At 39.2% G+C, this 26640-nt stretch overlaps 1 protein-coding gene across 1 annotated transcript in view; it reads right to left on the bottom strand.

Annotated features, from left to right (window-relative positions):
• The window catches only part of piezo2b (piezo-type mechanosensitive ion channel component 2b), an 89445-nt gene extending 64331 nt beyond the window's left edge, over positions 1 to 25114 (bottom strand). The window contains exons 1-6 of the mRNA XM_085438378.1: positions 24541 to 25114; positions 18331 to 18426; positions 12968 to 13093; positions 5561 to 5603; positions 2058 to 2220; positions 223 to 490 (exon numbers count right to left, since the gene is read on the bottom strand). Coding sequence (XP_085294504.1) covers positions 223 to 490; positions 2058 to 2220; positions 5561 to 5603; positions 12968 to 13093; positions 18331 to 18426; positions 24541 to 24604 — 760 coding nt within the window. The 5' untranslated portion in view covers positions 24605 to 25114. The remainder of the gene's footprint in view (positions 1 to 222; positions 491 to 2057; positions 2221 to 5560; positions 5604 to 12967; positions 13094 to 18330; positions 18427 to 24540) is intronic.
• Between the last annotated feature and the right edge of the window lie 1526 nt (positions 25115 to 26640).

The raw sequence follows: 26640 nt of genomic DNA, 5'->3' as shown, positions 1-26640 counted from the left end.
AGCCACTGAGACAAGTTTAAACAGAAAAATGTTTTAAACTATAAAGTGTTCAAAAACCCCGGCTGCTCTTAGCTGGAGGAGCAAAAACTGGTGAAATTGTAAAGCAAACATCATTCAAGTTAATGTAAGGTGCCCAACTTGAACACATAAGCAAACAGACTGTATGTTTCATGATAATCTGAAACTATTTATTTGCCCCACAAACAGAAAAGATTTCCTCACCTGTTACGCACAACAAGATGGTGATCACCACTTTTCCTGCAGTGGTTATCAAATTCCCGATGATCTCCTTCACTTTGGAAGCAACTTCTGCCACCATCCGCAGAATCTTCATCTTTGTGCTCTCTTTTGCTTCCTCTTCCTCCTCCTCTTCCTCCTCCTCTTCATCCTCCAGCACATCATCTTCCTCGTCCTCCTCAGCCTCGTACCCTGCTTCATAGTCTTCCTCCAACAGGACGTTGTCCTCCAGGCTTAGCTTCTCGTCTTCCTCCTTGGGAGGAGATAACAGCGACACATTTAAGGTGCACATACGGGTGCAGCTCGGAGGTCAGAGCTCTCCATGGTGCTGAAAACATTTTCTTACAGGTAATCTCTACTAATACTAAAAAAGTAAAGTGTGTCACGTGTGTTCCTGCGAGGGTCTGTCAGCACGGTTAGCATGTAACACAACATATCAGAGCATATATGCTTGAAAGCCTTAGCAGATGTTTTCCTCTGGAACTACATGTTGGCTTGACATCTAATCCAGTCAGATCTTCCTTGGCTGCTGAATCTAAGTAATTATGTGTCCCTGACTTCCCTAAGACTCTGTAAAAGAGAAACATCATAGCAAGCAGGCCACTCACTTCAACACATAAAGTGCTAGGCAAAGAAAGAAGCAGGCGGAAAATCCTCTTATAACAGAACGCAATACAGGCGCTGTAGATTAATTCTGGTGTTTCTCAGTAATAAAGCGGCCATGCCATCTGTGCCAACCAGAGCAGCACAGTGGAAGTGAAAGTGAATGTGGATTTAATTAACACAAGTCATAAAGAGAAGGGAGGACTTGCCAGGAGACGGGGGATGTTGTCCAAGTCACCAACGCTCACGGGGAAGTTTACTTGAGTTCTGCTGCTTACAGCTTATAGAGCTCAGGTTAGGACTTGAAGAGCCCTATACAAGAGGCTATTTTAGCGCCTTCAAGGAACTATCATTTTAATTTGGTGCCACATAAATAAAACTGAACTGAAGTGAAATTGAATTTGATTGTTTGTAACAAGGTGAATTTAGTTTACACGGTCATTAAAAACACAAATATTTTATTATTATTTTGTTTTAAATGTGGTTCTTTTTTTAAGGTCTAGAAAAGATGCAGTTCTCTTCAGCAGCTATGTTTCTCAACATAAATGTCAGGTCACTTTGAATTTGAGATTTGCTCTCTGTATGAGTTGGAGGTCCATGGTGAAATCACGAATGCGCACACAGGTTTTCAGAGAGGGGATGCCAGTAGCTGTGCGATTTAAACAAGCTCAGGTTTTTGTATTTATAATGAACAGATTTGTGAACTTTTTAGTCTCCTTTCATATACTTATAGCAATAATTTTGACAGCATACAATGAACAACTTTTTCTTTCCTCAGCGCTGAAGTCTGTAATCAGTTTGTGTGAAATTGTTTACATAGGAGTTTACGGCCAACTGAAAGTTCCTCTGACTAGACTGAGACATTATTCTCTTCAAGACACTTTTATTCTTTGTTTTAGGCACAAAAATCTGCTTGTACTCAGCTTCCTAAATGATTTATTGTTTTTTTATGAAATCCACACTTTAACCCACACCTCCCTTCACTTTTTATTTCAAACAGGAAAGGAAACAATAAGTCAATTAGTAGACTGCTCTCCATTCCTTTCTCTTTCTGCGTGAAACCGACCAATACTTTGTTTTTCCACCCACCGTGAATATCTTAATTGTGTGGAGTTTTCATGGAGTAAGAAAATATTACAATGAACAACAACAAAATTAAAAGAACTTTTCAAACCATCCAGACAGACGGACTTCATTTCAGCTCAAATGAAACCTACCTGTTCCTCTGATTGGAAGTCTTCATTGTACTGTGCCATGTCCTCAGGCGGCCTCTTCTGGACCAGACTGCGACACAGCAGCCAGATGCCCAAGCCGACCATAAACATGCCGATATCGGGGATGAACACTCGGATGCCATTCCCCGCATCTGCACCTCTCACGCTGGGGACAAACAGACAAAAGATGGGACACAGACGCTGACAGAAAGCAGACGCTCGGTTCCTCAAAGTGCAGATGAATCCCAAAAATCGTGATTTGGAGGAATCTTGCAGGCCAATAACACATAAAGGATTGAAATTGGGACAAGATAAAACAGGCTTAACTGCCCGTGGACAATGAGGTCTAATATGAAGCAGTTTTTCTGAGAAATCCAGGGACTCCTGGTCGATTGTTTAGTTTACTTTGGCCCATAAACAGGTGCTGCCCTGTGTTTGAACCTGGCTGAGTTCACGTCACATGTCCCTCTGTATCTCTGACTTTTTAAAACTAAAATAAAGAAAAGTTATTAATTCATTCTAATCCGTTTCAGGCAGACAGGAGCTGCACTGAGAATCACGAGAACAGGTATTACTGAAGCAAAACACCACCTGTTCACATGAACGCATGGGAATCTGTATTTTTCCCTTACTCAAGTGCTCTTTTAATATGTGTTGTGCTCAGATTTTATATGCAGTACCACCCTCTTTAATGAAATCGGGCTTTAAACATATTGCTGTTAACGAGTTAAATTCCATTCAAACAAAAAGGCCATGAGAGAGGGAGAGCGTTATTTTCTGTTTTTAACTAAACTGTGAAAAACATGTTTACTTCCCTAAAAACTGCATCCTTTGTTCGTACGGAGGCAGCTGGCGTAATTAGCCCTATTTCTTTTCTCTTTCATCTGCATGGAGTAAGAAAAGTAAGGACTAAATAAAAGGATCATTTTGAGATGTTTGTCCATCTGTCTGAATTCTCTTGACAACACTTAATAAACAAATCATATTTACACAAAGACAGCTCGGGGTTTTTATTACTGATATATTAAAACATGACGCTGTTTAAACTCTTGTAGTTATAGCGCTGTGAACAAACACTGCCTTTGCAACATTTGTTATTTGATTAGTCCGCTCACGTCTAATTAAATACAAAAAGGTTTGTTCAAACAGGAAGCTAAACACTGGTGGCGGACAGTTGCCATGACTGCTGCAGTAATCTCAGACTTCAAATAATCCAGAGAGATGCATTTATGCTGCCCGAGGACGCATTTTATGAGGTGTCATGATTGCATGTTCTATTAAATCAAATAAAAATTGTCCCTGAAATGGCTAACAGGTTTCAAAAGCTTTAAAACTCTCTTTTATCATCCAAACCAATTTCTATTTTGGTTTTACAGCAATAGCGCTCCATCCTGTCTTTGGCCACTAAAGTGTTTTCTTTACATTTCATGCTGGGCTCCAAGAGTAATTAAACAGTTTACAATAAACACACCATACTGGTGATTCTGCGGCTCAGGCTGCAGAGAAAAAGCAGACCAAATACTTGTAATTTTAAAAAAAAGAGAAAAAAAACAGCCAGTGTCATTCTGGATTCTGGTCTTGAGCTTATATAAAGCTTATAAAAGTTAACAAGTTGAAACCAGAGTGCTAATCATCTTGATGGAAAAACGCACACACCGATAAATAGATGCGCCTCTGGCTTCTGTTGTGGAGTTTAATCTGCTCAAGGACGCCTGTTTCCATTTGCTTCATTGTTGTGAAGCTTCGCGCATCCTCACATGGATGAAAGAGATGGAAACCATCAGAGCCAAACGGGGCTGAGCCAGTAACTTCAGTGACTCCCACTTTTCCCATAGTTATCGTATGAGGGAATCACAAAAACATCAGTAGTGTTCGGACCTGTCCTCACTGGTCCAAGCTACAGCTGGAATTAGTCACGCCACCTCAGTGAAAAACTTTAAATATAGACCAAATAAAATATGCCCTGTATATAAATATTTGGTATTTATGAAGGATCTGCAAAGGTCAATCCTGAGTAAACTGAACACTCAGCATGACTGAAAAAGTCACACAACAGCTGTGAATCGTTTTCAGGCTTGGATACATCTGAGCTCAGGTCCATTTAGGCATTAAAATGCACCAAAGCCAACTGTAATCACTGCTCATATACTGTATATGACCCTCGACACAAACAGGTAAATGCATATGGGATGAAATGTTTATGGCTCTACTTCCGCCACTTACAGTATGAAGGATGTTGAGTACTGGAAAAAAGGACGTGGCTGAGTTAGGACATTCCCGTACTCAGGAAACCACATCTAATATGATCATGTGTGTGTGGGGGGGAGGCAGACACAACAGCAAAAGCTTTGAAAAATAGGCACTGTCAAACATAAGTGGGTTTAGCGTTCAACAAGAATCCACACAGGGACAGGTTTGGAGCTTTTATGAAGCTGGGCACATGACGAGCCACTGCAGCTACAGTAATAAGTGATGTTTAATGTTATTGTGGGGCTGCTATATTTAAGACACTTTGCACGGTCGGTGCCACCTCCTGCAAACAGAGCGGTGATACAAAAAGGTGAAGCGAAAATGTGAATTTTAAAATAATTTATTTTTAAAGATATTTCCTTAAAACTGCATTATTATTGCAACCCCAGTTGTACTATTTATGTGTTATCATCGCTCAGCAGGGTTTCAATTTCAAAACTGAATTAGTTTATTTTGATTTTGTTTTCATTTCGTACAAATATTTAGTTTTAGTTTGTTTTTAATGATTTTCAGGTGACCCCTTTTTTTGTATAGTTATTTTATAAGGTATATTTTGTTATTTAGTTTATCACATTATACAATAGTTTATTTTCTAAATTCTACTTTTTAAAAAATCTTATTTCACCTAATTTTTTTCCACACAAAATTATAAAGTTTTGACTGCACACACTGTGTCTGCAGACCGCTCAGTCCATAGTGTCTCATCTTTAGTTGGTGCAGACTGCTTGATTCCCTGCTCAGACTCGACTCTGCTTTACGTCCCTGCATGTCCAAACTAACTGATCATACATTAACATTCTGTTATCCTGACTTTTTCATAAATATTTTTAATTTTGTCAGCCACATAATGTGGACAGCACCTTGGTTTTGTCTTGTTTCTCTCTTTATTGTTATTTTTTATTTGCTACATAAATAATTTTAGTAAGTAATTCAGTAATTATTACACATAGAACACAGAACACTTTTCTTAAAAGTAATGCAGTGCGCTACTTAATTACTCCCAGAGAAAGTAATTTGTTACACTACTCTTTACATTAATTTTGATTTTCGCTCTCGCTCACTCGTGTTTTTGTGCTATAAAATATAAATAAAGTATCCATATCCACTCTGTAGACTGTGCCACTGTTTTCCACCTTCAGCACATGAACTGAAATCATTTTGTAGCACAAGTGCAGGCAGAACCGATGAGTGGAATTATTATTATTATTAGCATCATTATTATTTATAACTCATTATTAGTTTAAATCTTATCTTACCTTTCAAAGCCAATTTGTCTTATGGATTTCTCCCATGAGGAACCTGCACACAAATATATGAAGTAATTTAGTGAGTACAGGTGAGGTGTGGCAAAGAAAAGCACCTTTAAAGTTAATAATTGTTAGATCACAGTCATTAGAAACAATTAGGAAGTTGGTTGATCAAGAAACAAATTAAACAAAAATAAAACTGAATAATTAGAAAGAAACCATTTCTATTAATGTATCCAGTGATAGCATCAGCTCATCTTTTAATTTCATACAGAGGATCGTTCGCGGTGCTCGTGTAACCTTCATGTATAAACGAGAAAATAAAAACCAAAGCCTCGTTTCCACACTTTGCATTGGTTGAAGTGTTCCTGACCATCACTCCAACACCCACAAGGAGATTTCCAGGTATTCAATTCATGAGCTCGGGAGAACGAAAGAACAGCACTCATTCGGCCTTTGTTCTACTGCCACAGAAAACACAACGTCAGTGTGACTCAACTAAATGACGTATCAGTAGTCCATCTGTTTTGTCTATTGGTAGTAATTATATGCTGAACTGAATTTAGCTCAACACAGATAAAGCAGATAAAACACTTCATCTTCATCTTATCTGCCGTGTCTCCGCTGTGCAAGCCAGCTACTGCCAGCTTGTCAAGCTAAAAAAACTGAAAACAGACATTTTTTCACAGCAATTCTTGTTACACATTTACTACATTGAGCAAAACAAGTAAGTACAATTATCTTTCATCAGTGATCAAACTGGGCTGTAGCCTATCCCAGTTGTCTTAGGGCGAGAGGCATATATAAATATATATTTTTCTTTAAATAAAATGTCTTCCTGTTAATCAAAAAAAAATCACCACAGTTATTAAGAATTTTACAAAGTAAAAAGGAAAGAAAGAAAACAAACATACACACATCTGTGAAAGGAGGGGGCTACATGACATACCCTGACATCAAACGCTGTTTGAGACTCATCAGTCCACTTCCACTCAGTTACTCCCATCTAAAAGAGCTCACTGATGGAGGAAACAAACTAGGTTGTGTGAATGACTCATTCAGTAATAGCTAAACACCCTAAAGAACAAAAGGAAATTAGTAATTATTGTCTCTGTGGTACTAAGCAACACTGCAATTTACCAGTGACTAGCAACCATTTTATCATGTGTGGAGCAGAGAATTGAAACACCAAACAATCTATTTGCACGCTGAGAGCAAAGCTAAACATAGTATTTGTTCAATTTGATGTAAAAAAAGATTCTGTGTAGCTCTCATCAGCTTTCAGCCACGTTTCCACACAGCAGTACGGCTCTGATTCTCAGTAACTTGCATAAAACTGTGCCACACAAGCTCAGAAGAGCAGAAAGCAGAGAGCCAAACATCAACGTTAAAAGCTAAAGACACACATGTCTTTATTTGGAGTAAAAGCACCAAACCTGAGTTTAAAATCTGCAAATTCCACTGACCTGAAACATGAATCCAACAACTTGTTGGTCTGTGTCCACTGGATTTGTTAGTAACCATAACAAACCTACAAGCCAACGGTTTATCGTGGCTGTGTTTTCCTTTGGAATCTTTTTTTTCCTCCAAAGGTCCAAAATTACTCACGCCAGCTTTAATCATGAGATTAAACAACAGTGAAAACTCCAATCAAAATGACATAAGCAAAATTAGACTTTAGAGATTTTGAGCAGCAGTTTCAGTGAATATTAAAACATCTCTAGCACCAGCTCTTCTATGCACCTTTTGTTCTTTTGCTTTTGCTCGCTGCTTTGCTGTTTGTGTCATTTACAAGTAGCTTAAGTGGTCAGGAAAGAGGGGAGTGCCAGAAACTTGCACAGTAGGAGATAAGCTCCACTCATGTTGTCCTAATTCCTAAAAATCACCCACAGAGCTTGATAGAGTTCATAGATTACTTAATGCCCTGTTTAAATCTTAAAATAAAAACCCAGTGATGCATTAAGCAAATGCAGTCAGTTTGCAACATGCAACTTCAACCCACCCCCAAAACCAAACCTACAGATGTAAGAGGAAATCCATCCTGTGTGTGAGATCATGCTCGAGGAATGTCAGAGGTAAAGCAAGGCCAGTCTGATGCATAGGATGTCTTAGGAATACTTTCTAGTGCAGACTGAACTCAGCACGGAGACTTCTAGAAGAGAGACTTTCTGCCTGCCGAGGCGAGGCCACATTTCACCCCAGCTGGGCACCAAAAATACCTGTCCTCACACTTTATGCGAACACCATAAAACACCCTTTGTACTTGCTGGGCTGTTAACCTCTCAGTGCTGCATTTCTTTGCACTCTCGCTTCTATCTCTGGGACCTAATGCCAGCTGCCCCTTTTCCACAGAGGATGGTGATAAGCACAATCGACATTTCAGCACATCATAATTATATCAGACAATCTGAGAGTTTAGTAAGTGTTGCACATTAAGGAAACAGCAGGAAAGACATGTGTGGATACAAAAGGGAATAACAATGGGGCTTTACAAAGACCACCGCTGCACAGCCGTGTTTTTTTAGGCTGCTTAGCCCTTACAGACTGGACAAATGTCTACTGCCATCAGACAAATTGAATGCACAAATCCTTTATTATACTTAAAAAAGCTCCTTAGTGACCAGATTGCTGCTAAAAACTACCATAAAGTTTAAACAATCAAAGGAAAGTATATGGAAGTGAGTGGAGCTTGTTTTTTTTAGTCACAAACTGGCAATTTAGATCTGCAATGTATTGAACTCCACCCATCTGGAATACAAATGTTTTCAACTGTTTGTAAATGCAATGTCGAGTCAGCATGCAGGAATGACGGATGACTCCAAAGGAAGGCGTCCCCGGTCTCATCTGGTGACCAGTCGCTGACCTGCTCCAACAGCAGGAGGTGTCAGCTTTTTTGGAAAGGTTTTCTCATTCATACTCATACTCAGCTTACTGCTCTAATGGCGTATTTGGCTGCGGTGAACGGAGGAAATTATATGAAGTTATCCGGGGACAGGATAACCACCTAACTGCGAAGGAGGACTCCTTGTTTATACTCGACTGCCAAAAGGAAAAGGGTGTCAAGGAGGCTAAATGCCAGATATAGAAAATCTGAGATAAGGCTATTTCTCAGGCGGCAGAATGAGAAGACAAAGAGTAATGCCTAACTTCCTGTTGTATAGAAATAACATTAAAATATCAATATCAACAGGCTGACATTAACTTCAGGAAGTGGAAAAGCCAACAACATGTATACAAATCATCACAGTGAATCAAAATCATCGGTTTGCATATTGTGCAAGATTGGGTGCAGATTGTTTAAAAGAAGTGTGCTGCGAAATGTTGTTTTGACACGATACAAGGATGTTTTTGATCTACTCAGTGTGGTTTTTACTGAAATTCCAGTGTGAGATAAGGCAAAGCATAAATAGCCTGACTTTAGATAGCAAGAATCCATACTAAGCATGTTTAAAATACCAGGAGTGGTGTGCATTCAAGGGAGGACAGTAAGTCATGTACACCAAATTATTTATTTATCTTTTATTATTTTTTGCACTGCTGGAGGAACAAAACGGGGGGGGGGGGCTTTTTGTTTTAATATATTTACTGTTCCTGCTCAAACAATTATCAAGGGTATCTATTTGAATTGACAGCCTCTATTGATTTAAATCAGTCTTAACAATTAAGTCTGATATACTTTACTTTCTTACTTTCAGCTAATCTCAAGATCTACAAAACAAACAATGTGCTGCCCAGTCCAAGCACTTTCTGACTTCCTCAGTGTGTCAACATCCACTACTTCTGAAAGCAGGATTCTTAAAACCCACTGACAAATATTTATTTTAATTTCTTTTTTAAAAAGGCTCCACAATGTCCGACGGCAACGCACGAGCATTTAGAGACAGGATATGGACCGAGTCAGAATAAAACAGTCCGAGCACTCATTAAGGAACATGTCAACTAGAATAGCAGTGTTTCACTAATGTGTTATTAATAGTGTCTGAGTAACAATGGGCTAGCAAACAGATAAAAACTAGAACATGCTAAGCTGCACACACAATATTTGATAGCAGAACCAGTTCAACTAACCACCAAGAAGGTCGTGGGTCGGCTGAGGTCTATCTGTGTAATTTGCCCGTCTCTCCGGGTACTCCAGCTTCCTCCCACAAAAACTATCACGTTAGGTTAACTGGCTAAAACGTGAATGGTTTTCTGTCTCTCTGTTGGCCCTACGACAGATTGGCGACCTGTCTAGGGGATACCCAGCCTCGTGTCCTTTTTTAGAAGCTGGGACAGACTCAAGATCCCGTGAATCCGAGCTGGATAAGCGGAATTAAATTAATAAATCGACGGAAGTTCACTTTGACTTGATTTATTATAATCAAAAATATATAAAAAAAAATATAAACAGACTTATTATTTAAAGCTGGTCATTGTGCTTTTCTGCATGTTTTTACATCGTGCTACCAATTTGATATTCATTCAGTAAAATGTTTTTCACTGGACTCTTTTCTTTCTCTTGTGATTCATACATCTCTTCCAGATTTTAGTCACGCTAACTCTGGATGTCAAAGCTAAAGTGTATCTGATTTGTCTTGAGTTAATCTGCTTATGTGAGTGAATAGGTTGTCAGTTAAAATGCAGCTGATTTCTAAAAAGTCATGTATTTGTGTTCTTTACTGCAATAATCTGTATTTCTTGCCCTACAGCAGAAGGTTTGGGCTACAGAAACTTTAACATCTGGCTGGTTACGCTACAGTTTTTTGTATCATGGACTCTGGGTCTTGGCCGCAGGGTTTTGGGTTTATGGGTTCTTGATTCTTTTGGAGATACGAATCATGTGTTTTGAGTTTTGTATTTTTCTTATAACAACATTTCCTGGTTGGTGTCTGTTTATTCATATTCTCAGATTTCAGTTTCAAATTTAGGTTGTTCTTGGTTAGAATTTGTTTCATATTTAATTCCTTGAATTTCCTGGTATTCCCGCCTCCCTTCTATTTCCGTGTCATGCTTAATCTCTGTTGCCGTTATCTCTTCCTGTTTTATTTTAGTTATTGTTTTTCTCTGTGTCTTGTGTGATGTTTTACTTCCTTTGTCTCAGGTTCTGGATTAGTTACAGCTGTCCTCCCACCTGTTATCTCTCCCCACATTATCTGTTGTATGCATATATCGTCTGAGTTTTCTCTTGTCCTTTGTATTGTCGTCCCTCATGGCTGTGTGTCTCCCTAGCCTGTTTTCCTAAAGATCCCTGGCATTCAGATACCCAGCTTCTGCTATGCAGATGTTTGGACTTTTGTATTATTGTGAGCTAACAGCATTAAAGCTGATTTTTAAGTTCACTCCTGTTTCTCAAGTCCTAGCACACAATCTGCCTTTTACACAGAAAATCCTTGACATTTACTGTCACACAACTTGCTCTGGCTAGAGAGAAAGTTGCTGTTTTCACTGTTTTTACTGGATTGTTTCATTTTTTACACAAAATAATAATAATGAAAGCTTATTTGTATAGCACTTTCAAAGCATGCGTTTCAAAGTGCTTCCACTGAATGAAAAATACAAATTTATATAAAATAACTGGACAGAATTTATGGTGTCACTCCAGGGTTTGATCTGCCAAAAAACTGGAGCCCCGGAGACTTTAGGAATAAGGACTTCCTTGACAGAATATTTAGTCTACCCTCTCTGAGAGGTGTCGTGTGTTTTTGCCTGAGGCGATAAGGTTCGTTCTACCTTGTGAGTTGGCCGTTTCTCGGCGGAGAAAACCGAGCCGCTTCCATTAGAGAGAACAAGTCATTATAACATAAGGTCAGGGTCTGTCCCGTCTAGACACGTTCATATTTTACAGTTTGATACAGAGTTTCATGAGAAACCCAAAGCCAGCTATTAACACCTTCCCAACACTGAGTCAGGAACTTACAATGTTTGCTTTACTGGCACCAAGTATCCTTTTTCTCTGCATTGCCATATGGCACAAAGAAGCTAATTACACTGAGGAATGTGTCGGATCCATAAATCTTCATGATGTGACAAAATGCAATAAGAATGAAGGTATCTAAAAAAAAAAAACCTGAATTACTATTCAGAGCGAAGTGTGCTCTCTCCTGCAAATGGTGCATGTCTTCACTTAGTGTTTTGGATGGAAATCTTGCCTCAGGCTGTGAAAAAGCTACAACTTTCTCTGGCGATATACAACTTTGTGACCTTGCATCAGGGGCTGGTCAGAGTGCAGGTATACAAGGGCACGTGAGACTGATGGGACACACGTGTGCACATAGTCGGTCATGAACAGGAAGAGAATCCGCCTTATCTGGTCTTTCCCACCCCCCAAAAAACATCCGTTCTGTGCAAGTAAATCATGGTTAATGTCTTTACAGTCAGGTTTAGCCTCATTTATATTTCTGCTGTACGCAATAACTCCAGCAGCTACGTGCAGCTGCAGGAGCACAGAGGCTACATCACAGCTCGTATGTGTACACCTCTTTAAAAGGTGTAATCAGACACTGGAGCTATTTTGGCTATGTGGGAATGAAAAAAGTCTATGATTGATCAGAGAGAACGGCTTTATGTTCTCTAGGCCTGCGACTGAGGCCCTAAAAACTCTTCAGATACAAACATTTGATTCAACTTGACATCTTAGGCTTATTAAATTCAAATTATTTGAAAGTAATGCAGGTAATTTGCATTTTTAAAGCAGGCTGGACATTTTTTCAACGCGCATGATTTAAAACACGGTATTTTCTCAGAAAAGAAATATTTACAGGGTAAATAATCAAAGTGCAACATGACCAAATTAAGCCAAATCTACCATTAGGTTACCCACACAAGTGTAAACCAGGGTTAAGCTCTTACAGGTTAGAAAAAGATGGTGTTTTTGTTTACCATATTTGATTTCCCAGTGAATACAACCAAAGCAATAAGTTCCCTGCAAAAGACATTTGATCCAATAAAAATATGATTTTATAGAAAAATACCCTTAAATGCTCTGCCAGTGCCAACGTCTTAACCCAGAGGTAAGCTGCCGACCTCTGCCCTATCCAGATCTACACCAGAAATTAATGAGCTCTACTTTTACCCATACTCCACCGCTCTACCAAGTTTCATAAACTCCACCTTGCTAGTTTTCATGTAATCGTGCAAAGAAACAAACTGCAACGGTCACATACCTCTGCCTTGACTCACACTTTGGCAGAAAATGATTTTAAAGGGTTTAATTCATCTTTATTAGTCTATCCCCTTTTCTAAAAACGAATAAGGTGCTTCCTGCATGTCTTTTTTAAATGTTTCCAGAAGGCAAGAACAACAGAAGACCACTCAATCAATAAACTCCATTCCTGCTTCTTGGATTCTTGACCCGTGAGGGATTTTATTTTATTTCTGTATACAGAACAAACGTCGCTACTCTTAGAGCGTTTACTACAATGGCTGCAGTGTACTCACAGTTGAAGTTGGAGGCGATGGAGTTCCCGGCCACGAGGCTGTGGATGGTAATCTGATAGATGATGTGGAGTAGCAGGAAGGACATACTGGTGAAGCAGAGCGACTGGAGGAGACGCCCTGTGTGGCCTAACAGAGGAGAACAGCTACAGTGAGTTCAACACGGCTCAGTTTAAAGATTCCCACATGTTCATTCATCCACTGAAACACAGAAAAGTCTATGCGCTGGTTTGCTTGTGTAGATACTGAGAACTTTATCAAACACAAAAGTGAAATTTTGCTTCTTTTTGAGTTTGAGTGACATATTTAAAAAGTGCCATTTCGTGTAGTTTTCTTAGGACTTCAGTTTAGGACTGAATGGATTTGAAAACAGACAGCTGTTTCTCATAGAAAAAGTCAGTGCCTGGAGACTGGAGCTGTTTTGAATAAATTGGTAAAGAAGGTGAGGGTGATTGGGACAGCACCCAGGAGGGATTTTCAGTGGATCACAATACATATCCTGGTCAAGAGCTGGTAATGTTACTATTGAGCAAAGCTGATTTCTACTGACAAGTCAAATAAACGTTTTGGTGGACCACAGGACCTCTAAGTCGATAAGTTACCGTCTATAAGATTTTGAACTTAATTCTGCTCTTCAGCTTCAGTGTCTGTTGGTGTTCACAGTTAAGGACTTGGCTGTTGGAGGCCATGAACATGAAGGTGTTGACTGTGAAGAATACAGCTGTCAGTGGATGACTGATCCTGGGAGGGTGGAAGAGATCGGGCAGGGGAGCTGCCACAGCTGTTCAACACATGGCCACTTTATGGTGCACCTACAGGTATTTGGGATAATTTCAGGAGCTGTTATGGTCAAAATTCTCAGCAGCAGGTTTCCCACTAATTATGAAAATGAAAATCTTGATCGAGAGAAGGCAAATGAAGCTGGATCAGGCTCTCGTTCTTTGATTAATAAATAACAGTAATGTCTTGTGCTGGGCTATCAACAATGTTTTATTAAATAGTTTTGCTTATCTGCACAGTTTGGTTCTTCACTGGGCAACATCCCCATCTCATTAAATTTACTGCATCCTTGTGGGGGAATGCACAGCAGTTTTACTACAGTGGGGTAATATCCTGGCTGAGGTGAGGCGCTACTGCTGAGCCTCGGGCCGCTGAGGGCTAACCTTATCAAACGTGTGCAACAACACATCACGTTGGACTTCTTGCAGTAAATGTTGAAGTAAAAACAATTTGTGTTAATTTCCCTTTGCAATTCCCAATGCTTTCACAATGGGGGAAAAGAATGCTTGTAAATGCGAGGTATGAGGAGTTTTTGCGAGCTTCTGCATCCAAACTGGTACTAAGGCTCGGGACATTGCAACTTGTTTGGCTTTACCCCCTGTTTTTCCTATTTGTAATAGAACATTTTTGCTGCCTGACGGCCATCTGACTTGTTTGCCAATGCTCATCTTGAAAAAGTAATCTGCGTCACTTTTTCAGTTTCAAAATTCTGTCCCAAGAGCACTTTTCCCCCCCCCTTTCAAAACAGAGGCCATTGTTTGGTTTTAACGGTTCCTTCTTTTTCCTAAACAGTCAAAGAACTTCATCCATCTGACAGCGTTAAGACCTGACAAAACACGCTGTCCTGCCAAATCACAGTTTCAGAAAAGCCTAATTAAGTCTTTTAAAGACCAGTTCAATTTATGGGGAAGCCTGCTGTCCGACTTAACAATAAGAGAAAAAGCATCTCAGGTCGTTAAAAAGCATGAAAGCATGACAAAGACTAAAAAGAAAAAAAGCCAAATTAGAAGTCTGCAAGCTAAAACATAAACCTGATAACCATATAACCCATAACATCAAATATTTATGTGAAGTCATGTAAGACGGCTAAAAGACTACAGATTTCACAAAGCTTGTAACACCTACTGCTAAAGCTCTCGCAATGCTTGTTGCTCTTTTAAAAGCAACAGCTTAGATTTTGTTCACCTCCACTGGGAATGCCTTCAAAGGTACATTGAGCTAAATACTGCAATTATGGCATTAGAGAGTAAAACACAAAAACAACAACAACAAGTTGCATAAAATATTGTCTCTGTGCTCACGTATCCGCGGGCACACAGCTGCGCTGCAGCTTTTCAAAGCAAAACGCACCTAATGAATTATTCATGTCAAACATTCGTTTTAAATTAACTTAACAGATTTAACTGCTGCATGTCCTCGAAGATGAAAAGACTGAATGAAACAGACCATCAAAACAAAGCAGTGAATTTAGCTCAATCTATTTACCTAATTCCCTCTAAAATGATTTTGAACATGTGAGTCTTTACTGCAAAATAAGATGGTTTTTATAAGTTTGTGCTGCCTGTGTCTAATTGGCGCTTAGTGTCAAAAGCTGATTTTTAACATATGAATTAACAGGAATGTTACTAGAAATTAGGATTATCTGGTAACAATATAAACAGAGATCAAATGAATTTGATTCAATGTTTCCATGGTGATTATTTTAAGCCAATGTGCATCTTAAAGGTACTGAATTGGACTGTACATGGTAGAAATATGAGACGCCTCTCCCCTTCAACTCTCTAAACAATATCTACCTACAATCAGCTGTTTGTGCAATGACAACATCGTAATTGTTCCAGCTGTTTTGTACACTGTATATTATCCTGTTATTAAAGTCCTCCTGCCATAACTTCCTCATAGTGAGCCTGTCAGCCTGCAGCCCCCTCCCTGATGACAGACAGCTGAGGCAGACAGATGGGACGCATGTCCTGGCAGGTTGCACTGGAAGGATATCTCCTACTTTCTGACGCCGATGACTTCACTCCTCTCCTGTTTTGGATACTCTGACAATGCGCGGTGAAAGGTCACATAAACATAAGCTACTAAAAATTTAATCCACTTTCCTTTAAGGGTAAACAAAAGAACTGGCATTTTGTCAGGGTGGCGGCCTACCAACATTTTTTAATAGTAGTTTGAATGACCTTTTAATCAGCACGTCATCGCCCCTTGTCACATAGGTGTGACGTTGTGACATCTATACGTTTTTGTGGATTGGTTCTTTTAGTTTGCAGCTACAAAAAATTTCTACTACAAAGTAAGAAAAACTGAATTGTTTCAATGGGTCTGAAGACTTTTTTATTTTAAGTTATATAAGAGCTTTTTATAAGCGACAGATTTTTTAGCAGCTGGTAATTATGCCTGGAAATGCCTCTCTAGGGAAACTCGAACTTACTGCTCAGGACTGCAGAAATAATTAACATTGATTGATTATAAGAAAAGAAAACATACCAATTATTGTTAATAATCAAATCAAACAACAATAAAATACATTTACATTTATTCTAGTATTTATTTCTTTTTCAGTGCTTATTATTAGTATTTTTTTTTATACCAGAGTGAAGTTGTTTGCACTCTAAACCTGTTGAATATGTTCTGAAGTTCATAAAATCTGAATTTGAGAAGTTAACCAATGGCAGCAACAATTCTCCAGCTTAAATGATCCTCAGTTGGTACTGCGCGCCAAGAAAATACTCCCCGCACCATTACACCACCAGCAGCAGCCTGAACTGCTGATACGAGGCAGGGTGGAGCAACGCTTTAATGGTGTTCACACCAAATTCTGACGGTCGAAGCAGAAAGACTGACTCATCAGACAAGGCAACAGTTTTCCAAGCTTTTATTGTATAATTTTGGTGAGCACGTGCAAAATGCATCCTCTCCGGGTTGCTGCCATGTGACTGGCTAATCAGATTTGTGTTAATGAGCACTTGGTGAGTTGTACCTAATGAACTGGCCAGTTCCATCCCTCAATTGGGAAATTACCTGGGTGAAGATTAGTCTTTTGGGTTTGGTACTTTTGACAAAAGTGAGTTGTTTAGACATTAAATGTGAATAATCAGATGTAAAATTAAATCTTAATTTCAGCCTTATTAGTAACAGGAATACTTTGTATATTTTTTTGTTTTTTGAAGCATGCAGTTTAAGAATATTTATATAGAATATAGATATTAAAACACCCATTAAGGCAGGAAAATAAAAACGTAACAACAATAATGTCCGTCAGTCTAATTCACCTATAACAGTGTTTATGTGATTTTTGGGGGCAATTTTACTTTGGCCAGTGTTTGCAAAAGCTAGACAAAAAAAATCAGTTACACAAATAGTAACAGCATTATTGTGAGTATTGTTGACACATTATCGATATATTATTTTTTAAATATCATTATTATTATCCTTAATGTATATCCTGTCATGACTGTTGAACGACTCTTGAAATCAGCAGCTATCAGCTTCATGAGCGTTCAGCTTTACTAGAAGTCTCTTTAACTATTGATGAGACTGTAAGTGGTCCACTTTCTCCTCTCCCGCACCTCCTCTCTTTCTCTTCCTCCTTTACTTCCTGATTGTTATTTCAGCTGGAGACGAGCAGAGACGAATCTCGGACTGGACGTCGCTCCCTCAGACAAAATAGGTTTATGTATTATTAAACACTACATGTGGTCTCCTGCAGAAGCCTATATTATTAGAGGTCTGGGAGGTGTGCTGTTTAGTGTTTTGTGGTGGATGAAGTGCATAAAAGCGAGGCTTAAATCCCACATTCATCACCCGTAAGGAGAACAGTCACCTCAGTCACTTCTCATAAACCGCAGAGGTCCACCGTGATTCATATTTCTTCAGAGGATGAATGGATTCTAAATAGCTGTCAGCTGTCATATGGAAGCTTGTTTACCGGCTGTAAACTTCCTGCATTTTTATCTAAACCAAAACACCAGAAAGGTTAAAGGTCACCTCCACCTTCAAATCGGATGAATTAATGAACATCACAGACGCACGCAGATTGTGATGTTATGGCCTGGGGAGAGAAACTTCTCAGTTTCTGTTCTTCAAATAAAATGGTTAGCCATTGTCAAAACCAGTCCTCATCCCAAGTTTCTTTTTCTTTTCTTCTCTAAGAGATATTTTACAAGCTCTTTTGTGTTTGTCTTCTCGACAGAACAACTCATGTATTTAGTTTTGTATCATTTATATGGGTATTATATGAGCAAATAAACTAAACCTGAGCCTAAAATGGCAATTTTCATGAAGAGCTCCTTAGATGTGGTCCTAATGGATCACATCTTTCTATCTCAGAGCTGGCCGGTTGCAGATCATTTTTATTATTACAGATGGACTCATGCCTGCGCTAACCAATATTACCTTTCATGGACTGAGCTATGTGCCAAATCCATGCTCATCTTAAGGAAATTCAACTCTCCTGCAGAAGGGCTGGTTTGTATTATAGAGAACAACAAGTCAATTCAAACTCTGGGAAACAGTCAAGATTCTTAGGGTGATGGCAAAGCCACTGAAACTACACAGCTTCAGAGGGGCACTGTAGAGCTTACCTTGCATTGTTGTGCTTGTAGGCTCTGGGAAGAGTGGAATAAGCAGGAGATAGATGAGGTAGACGAAGGACAGGACATTGTACCTGAACAGGCAAGCTGCAGAGACAAAGACAGAAAATTGACCAGCTCAGTAATGTGTTTACAGCTTCGTTTGCATTACATAATGTGTAGGAGTAAATAACGTGCAGACACTGGCAGCAGTCAGATCGTCACTGAACAGATACTTGAGACAAACATGTGGTGAAAATCATTAAAATGTTCCTGCTGGCTCAAAGTAGTAAAACATCAAACATTCCTCTAACTAAACTTCACACTCACAAACCTCATTATCTGTTCATCTGGCCCGCATCACTAAACCAGCCTGTGCTTAAGTCAGTCAATGAACTGCCGTTTGTTTTGAAGAACAGTAAAGACCTGATAGTCCTCGGATGTGAAGAGGGACAATTAGCTGACTGAGCAGCCTGCGGTTATATCTGCCTCCATGCCGTAAAATGCCTCACTAAGCGCAGCTTCATATCACATGTGCAGATTTCAGAGTTTTGCAGGGACGTTATTGAAACCAGATCATTTTTTAGGATTAAACTCTACAAAATGAAATCTTTGAATGTTTTGCAGCAGTGCGGCGAGCGTCATGCACCAGATGCCCTTAAAATACTCGATGTACCTCAGAGATTTCAAAACAGGAAAATAACGTCTGGTTGCCAAAACTTTAAATGAATCACAGCCATGTGGCTGGAGCATGAAGAGTGTGTAATCCCATGACAAAAGTCTGAAAGTACAGTGTTTGATTTTTAACCAAAACACAAAATGAAGGTTAATTAATTCTGCTGTAAAATTATTACAGTTTTTTTTTTTTTTTATTCCAGCTCCAATTTCATGTCATTTATCTTTTAACAAAAGTTTACATCAGGACAGAATGAAAGACCAGGGCTGGCTTTTGTTCAGTTTATTGTGTCAGTAAAACAAATAAATGTGAAGCTGTTAGCTACTTTTTAGCCCTTTAGCGCTTCAACAGTAATTACTTGGCAACTACTGAAAATGAATCGACTGTTTTGGCGAAACGTTCACTGGTTGCAGTTTCTCAAATATTCAGCTTTCCCCCATTTTTCACCTACCAAAGAAATAAGGTGTTTATCACTGGCTTACACATTTTCCCTTTCACAATAATATGAATTAATTTACGATAAAAAATACAACCTGCAGTCACGCTTCCACTATGAATTTAGTCAAACCTCAGAACACTGTTTCAGTATTTAGGATGTAAAACCACACATGACACTGGCTTATGTAACACCTTCCCAGCATTACACACACAAACACATACTCACGCCCCATCCAGGCACATGAAGAAGGTCCTTTTGGTTTCATGATGTCTTAAAAAGCTTGAGTGCAAACATGACTTCCAAAAACCATTAATTGATGTATTGATCCATGATGCTCCTCATTTCCTGAAGCAGGCTGACCATCTGCACTGACAAGTTCATTTTTTAACTATTTAAGCAGCTCTGCTGTCTAAATAAAGTGACTCACACTCCCAGATGTGTATACTCGCTGCTCGGTTACTCTGCTCTGTGACATCTGCTTAATATTTCAAGTTTTTCTTAGTTTGTGCAAAACGAATGTAATAAACTGCATAGCTGCTTATATTTTGTTGAACCTTTTTAGGTCAGGGGAAGGGAGTCAGGGAAGAAAGTACACAGTGACTTAGTATAAAATGTGGACACACAGTCTGACCTCCTAAGTTTCTCATTGCGGTTATATCAACAAGCTCAGAGTTTACAACCTGGTCGGCCGCACGAGTTATCGTCTCAGTCACAGACATCGGCAGCTACTGCTCTTGAACTACTGAAAAATTACATTTAAATGCTGAAAATGGTGCTTTTATTTATCTTTGCACGCTCAATGGACCCATTCATCGACATTTGACTTGGCTCTGACTTTTCCCTTGCTGAAGCTGTGAAGTAAGAGCACCTTCAGGTTTTCTCAGTTCTCAGATGCAGACCAGCGAAAACTAACAAAAGTTAATAAAAGTTGTTGGGGCTGTCATCTTTGGGCAAATTGCAAACATCTGGGATTAGTTTCAAGTACGCATGAATGCTTGGCCTGCCACATGCCAAAATCACAAATATAATGACATAAATAGAGCACTATCATTATTGATCTTTTTTCTTTTCTTTTTCAAAGCTTTTTAGCAAGTAGGCGAGGGTTTTTCAGCCTAAGCCTCTCAGGTGACTGAGGAGGGAATGACTCACAATCTATCATTTTTCATCTTACACTGTTTTAATCCACCCACTTGAATTTTTATCCACATTAAATGTGGCATTAAACACTTTCTAAACCTGCAAATTTTCATGCTAACCCCATTAATCGTCTGCTCTGAGCTTTAAGTCTAAATTGGTCTCTAACCATATTTGATGTACAGATAATCCAAATGTATCTATATGGCTCTGCTCCCACTGCTAGCCTGCAGACACTTGACCGCAGCCTTCCTGACCATTTGCCTTTGCTGCATGACTCACCATCAGAAGATTTTAACACAGGGAATGAAAATAAACTGCCCTTCTTTTAAGATAAACCGGTTACTGCAAAAATCCCCATTCACGGTTGAATCGGGCTTTTGTCTCTTCCAGTTAAACCTACTATTACAAACACACAAAGCCTAGACACAGGCGAGCCAAACCAGAATTTTGCAACCAACTAATTTCACAGTTTTAGGCCTCATAAATGATGAAACGTGGCAGGAGATAAGACTGCGCAGTGCCAAGCGAAGCCAAGCACTGGGAGATAAAGGAGTAAAATGAAACCGTTCAGAAGAAAGTCATGAACGAGATACCACATCAGCTGTTTTCATCTGAGCATGAAACTAAGAACTTGTGTCTATTATGATACCATGAAAGATATCCACAATGTCCTTGTACTACTTTCCAGATAAAATATGTTCAGAGAACAAACGATTAATCTGGGCTTCAAACTAACAGCGATCTTTATTATTAAACAACATTTTATTTCCTTCACTATTTGTTTGACCTGTTGGCAAATTGTGATGGGTCAAAGCTTTAACAGTTTAAAGTGATAACTTTACTGTAGAGGGATTCTTTTTTTCTCAGCTCAAACCCAAATATGTTCCATTTACTATCAGAGAAAATAAGGATATCATCTGTTTAGTTTAGTGTCAGATATTCTCATATGAGAAGCAGAGAAGGTTTTGTCATTTAAAAATGATTTAAGTGACTGGACGAACACAAACACACAGGTTGCTGCAATGTTAGAGTTTTACCTGCGTATTGCTGCCCTCTTTTAATATAAATTTAACTGCTTCAGACTTTGAGCAAAGCACCAAGAACATCTGAACTTCATGCAGTCAGCTTTTTTTTCTATCACATCTGATATTTTTTATTTGGGTGATCAATTTAAAAACTATTTTAAACTCAAACATTCATACACTGAACTATCGTGCCGAGTTCAATTGCAGAAGAATTTGCCTGATGTCTGATTCCTTTCTCTTTAATGGTTTCTGATAATAATAAAATTATTGCTTAATTCTCTCCAGCCTGTTTTTACCCATGAGAGAAAGCATTAATCTGTCTTTGCTTTCCACAAAGAATTTGCTCTGTATCTGGGATTTCACCTTATTTGGGCAATCTTCTAACTAAACATTTTATTTTTAAGAATATTATAGTTTTGAAATTGATGTTTAGCCTAAACAGAACACTTTTTGCCACCTTGTCAAAGATTCTTAGTCAACATATCTGATGAAACAGCAGAGCATCTTCATATCAAAATACCACCTAAAGCATTGTGTTCTAGCGATGGCCACTGCAGCATCTGCAAACTGCACAACCCAGCTGACTAGCTGCTCCCTCTTTACGGTCACACCGCAGGTTCGATATCAGATCAGACATTTGGAAAAGTGCGTGCTCACAATTAAGTCCGCACTCCAAACTCTGCCAGTAAACACATAAACAGCAGCCTGTTTGATCAGCAAAACTCGAGCTGTGTGCAGATGTGTGTGTTTGTTTGTGTATGTGTGTGTGTGTGTGTGTGTGTGTGTGGTGGTGGTGGTGGTTTAGGGGATTGTGTACACATGGGCCCAGCAGTTCTGCCGGATTCAATAGAGGTGCTGTCAGATGGCCAACAGGAAACACAGACTATTCAACGTCAGTAGGCAAGTCTTTCACTAGGACATGAGAAAAGTATCAGTCTCTGCATATAACGCACAACTAAACATATAGTGCGACTGTTATGTAGGTGTTTGGGGTAAGATAACATCTGCTGCGGTGCAGTTCACTTCCTCTCAGTTTATTTGGCAGTGAGAAGCCAGAAAATTTACTTTTATATTTTATATCCCAAAGACAAAAACCAATACTGTCTGTCTGCTGATAGCATTTGGTTTCATGGCTTATTTATGGCAAGGGCTTTAGTTCTCAAAAAGGAAAGAAAATCAGCTGATCAGGTGACTCTGATGACCAAAAACAGCATCTGTCATCGCTGATGCTGTCTGTTTCTATATGTTCCCTTCTTTCCACTTTACATTTCCTCCATCCTGACAGTTAATGATGTGTACAGGCGTAGCGAACGCTCATTTGCACTTTGAAAAAACATAAAATATTAAAGGTATGTTTACGATAAAAGGGAAGGCAAATATTCTCTCCCTCAGAACCGCATTATTAATTCATACTGTTAAAACGACTTTCCACGAATTAATGGAGACAATGCATGGACTCACGATTGCTTTTGGAAATAAAAGGGGCATCAGGCTGTCAAATGATGCATTATAGTGGTACTGAGTGGGGCTTATCTATAGAAAGCATGCTGTTAGCTTTAAAAGTACCCCGCCCTCATAAGTCTTACACAGACACCACATTGGAACCTCAAAGGCAGTTAGACACTAATCACTTTTCGCTTGTGGCCTACCACAGGATTACAACTGAAAACGCAAAGTAAAGTGCATTTAATTCAAGGAGTCTGCATCCAAGGTGAGACTATGCCTCCAAATCTTCTCCACAAAATGCAAATAACCATCGAACAATGTGTCACCTTCAGTGAAATTCATCAGCTTTTCTAGGCAGATTAGTCCTGCAAAAAGTCACAAAATAAAAAACTCCAAAGTTTGACGGCATGAATCATCGTCCACATCTGCATAGCAAAGGAGTGAATCAACACGGCCACAGCTTCTTCCTTGGAACAGAACACTTTTCTCAACAAAGTAACAAATTCAGTAAACAACAAAACGAGGAAGCACAGCTGACTACAACTCTGAGGAATGTGGAACAGCTGAAGACGTGCAGCTCAAACACTGTCATCGAAATGTAAATGATAATGAATAACAATCACACTGTCAGCCGCCAAACAGTTCAATTACAACACTGATGATTCACTAATATTAAAGGAAAACTCCGAAACCACAGTGAAAACCAAAGATACGAATTACCAATAATGCAAAGTCTGTGTATTTAGTGTTGCAATACATGTTTCATTTCCAGACACGAAAAAAATCCGATTGAAAGGAAATAATAAACTAAAACTTTGATGCTGTGATTCTGTATTTAGATATAAATAAACATACACCATTTAATTCACATCAGTTCATTTTCACCATCAGACTTTTGTACCTGAAACACAGACACCATGCCTTTGGTGTGACTCTGCAGTCACTGCTGCCGGCTGTGTTTCCTTCATTACCTCCAATAAAAGGTGACAGGTGGAGGACATTGCTGGTAAATGACGGCTCTGCTTTGTAATCTGTGTTTAATAGCTGGTGCATGACTCTGTGCAGTCTGTCGTTTTTCGTTTGGATTCACTTTTAGAGGAAAAGACCTCGGCAGTGATGAAAGGTGATCTGTGACCTCCATCACTGTGAGGTCAATCACAAATCATATAAAAAAAATCAATGACATTTTCCCACAAACATAAATATGAAAGCTGCTCTCAATGTCCTGAACAAATATACTGGAACTGCGCTCTAATATATATGAGGCTTTGAATTAATGTCACAACTGATTTATATCAGTGTAGGGAGCCGAGACAACGCAGACTAGAGTACAGTTATTAATTAACATTAAATTTAAAGGTACAAGCACAGCACAGGGTGGGATCAGTAAATAAGCTTTATAGATATTATTAGTTTAATTACACATCCTTACTTACCATAGCCAATAACACAAAAGGCCAACAAAGATGTAAAAATTGGGTATTAGAGAGAAAACTCACCAGCTGCAAGACATACTGGGAGCAGTAACCTGAAGACCAACCCGCACACTACTTCAGAGGCCATGGCTCGGGGCAGGCCGTGTTGAATCCAGGTAAAAGAAGCCGAGAACTGTCTCTCTAAGGGTTCTCTTGCATCCCAAACTCCTGCGCTCTGTCAAATCCCAGCTGGCTGCTCCAGACGGCCACATCGGCTCTCCGCTGGTGACACCTGGACTCTGGTTATTCCACAGTGAAACACTGCGCATTCACCAAGGTTCGCCTCATCAGCTCCGTCGCCAGAAAATAGTATCACCATGATAGTTTAGTGGCTCAAATGCTGTAAAGTCATGTTGACGCTGCACAAGCTGAGCAGCGGACTCAGGTGCGCAAACAGCTGCGCTGGCACGGCGCGTAAAAAAGCCGGACAAAGGAGCCAACAAGTCCTCAAGTCCAATTAAACCCCTTTCAATGCTAAACCACTTTAATCCTTAACGGATTACATAGTCTGTGTATACTTCTTAACAGAGGAGGAATGAAAGAAGACCAAAGTATAACCGGATAACGCTACCCTTCTTCCTTAGCCCCCGTGGTGAAATTTGACTTTCTGACTTCTGGTCCGGATTGTGTTCGCCAACAGGAGGCTACGGGACAAGCCTGAGATTGGCGTCGTGTTCAGCCAATCAGAAGTGCGCCATTGGTAGCTGATCCAGCCCCCTGCGATAATTGGAAGCAAGAGGTGGGACGCGGAGATGGATGAAAATACCACAAGAATGAAACGATAACGTGAAACACACGCAGCCTTTTATTAATTCTATAATTTAATTATATTAGTGCATATTTTGCTATTTAATCACCATTTTTAAAGTAATAAACACCAGATAACCACGGCCACGTCGAGGAAGATTTTATGAATTTCAGGGGGGAGACTTTTCATTATGACCTGATCTCTTCAGGTCCAACTGTTTATCGGAGAGAAACAGCGACGCCTACCGGTGCAGTATAACCACTCCAGTCTAATCCAGTTAACCACAAAAACAGGCCTGCGCTGTTTGTGCTTGCAGGCAGGAAAATTAATTTTACCGAAATGTTTTCAGTTCTCGGACAAATTCTAAACAATGTAAGAAAACATCTTCTCTAGTAACACGTAATTTAATTGCTGAGCGGGTAAACAAACATGATTTAAAGCTCAGTTTGAAGCCTCAGGATGCTTTTTTGAATTTCCAAATATTCAAACAAAAGGTTGGAAGCATATTTGCTGTTAAAATAGGATTTTGTGCAGAGGCAGCTGCAGAGGTCGCCCTGTCAGATGGGTGACCCCTGTTCTTCACCTAAACTCATCATCTTAAAATACATTTTATGGCACAATTTTTAAAGATTAAACTAAACATTTTAAACAAAGGCCTAATAATTTGAGGAAATTTATTTTTAATTTACTTTTGAAATACAAAGACCCGTGAAGTGAAGTTAAAATGGCACATAGACTGGAAACTAAATCCAAGAATTTGCTTTTTGTGTGTCATTTGTTGCATCTGTACAGAAACTAAAAAGTGTGAGTGAGTGTAGGAAGATGCACAAAATACACTTCTTCCATTAAAGTTTCTGTTTGTATACAGAATACATTTGCGAGAGGTGTTAACAGATGTTTTAACCCAGAAAAGAGCCAAGCTACAGTGTCTGTTTAGTCTCCAGTATTTAAGTTCTATCTTAATTTATAACACAGAGGCAAAAGCGTGGCGTCATCTAATCAAAAGAAAGCGTGCAACTGAGAATATTTTCTAATTACACAAGTGACTAATGAAAGAAAAAAAATAATAAAGTGTCCCACCAAGGATCCTCCACAAGTGATGTTGTTGTGACAGCATTCATTGCTGGGACACTCACTACAAAGGCCGTAAAGGCATTTTACTAGACTGGTTTTGGGAAAAGTGTGAAAAGCTGATCTATATGGATGTGATGTAGAGTTTGAGTTCTGGTGAGTTCAACTGAAAACCACATGGATGCTGCTTCTGATTAAAATGATGGTAAAGTGAATGGTGTGCATTGATGTGACACTGAATTGACAGTTCGCAGGAGAAAGAAAAGAAGCATTTTTAAAAGTTTGCAGGTGACGGGATGCCATTT

Source organism: Copadichromis virginalis, linkage group LG18 (genome assembly GCF_057382275.1).
Source record: "Copadichromis virginalis isolate Kocher_CV1m ecotype Utaka linkage group LG18, C_Virginalis_male_GT1.1, whole genome shotgun sequence".
NCBI lineage: Eukaryota > Metazoa > Chordata > Actinopteri > Cichliformes > Cichlidae > Copadichromis > Copadichromis virginalis.
Note: the sequence above shows the minus strand (reverse complement) of the source record. Positions and strands in the feature narration are given on the sequence as shown.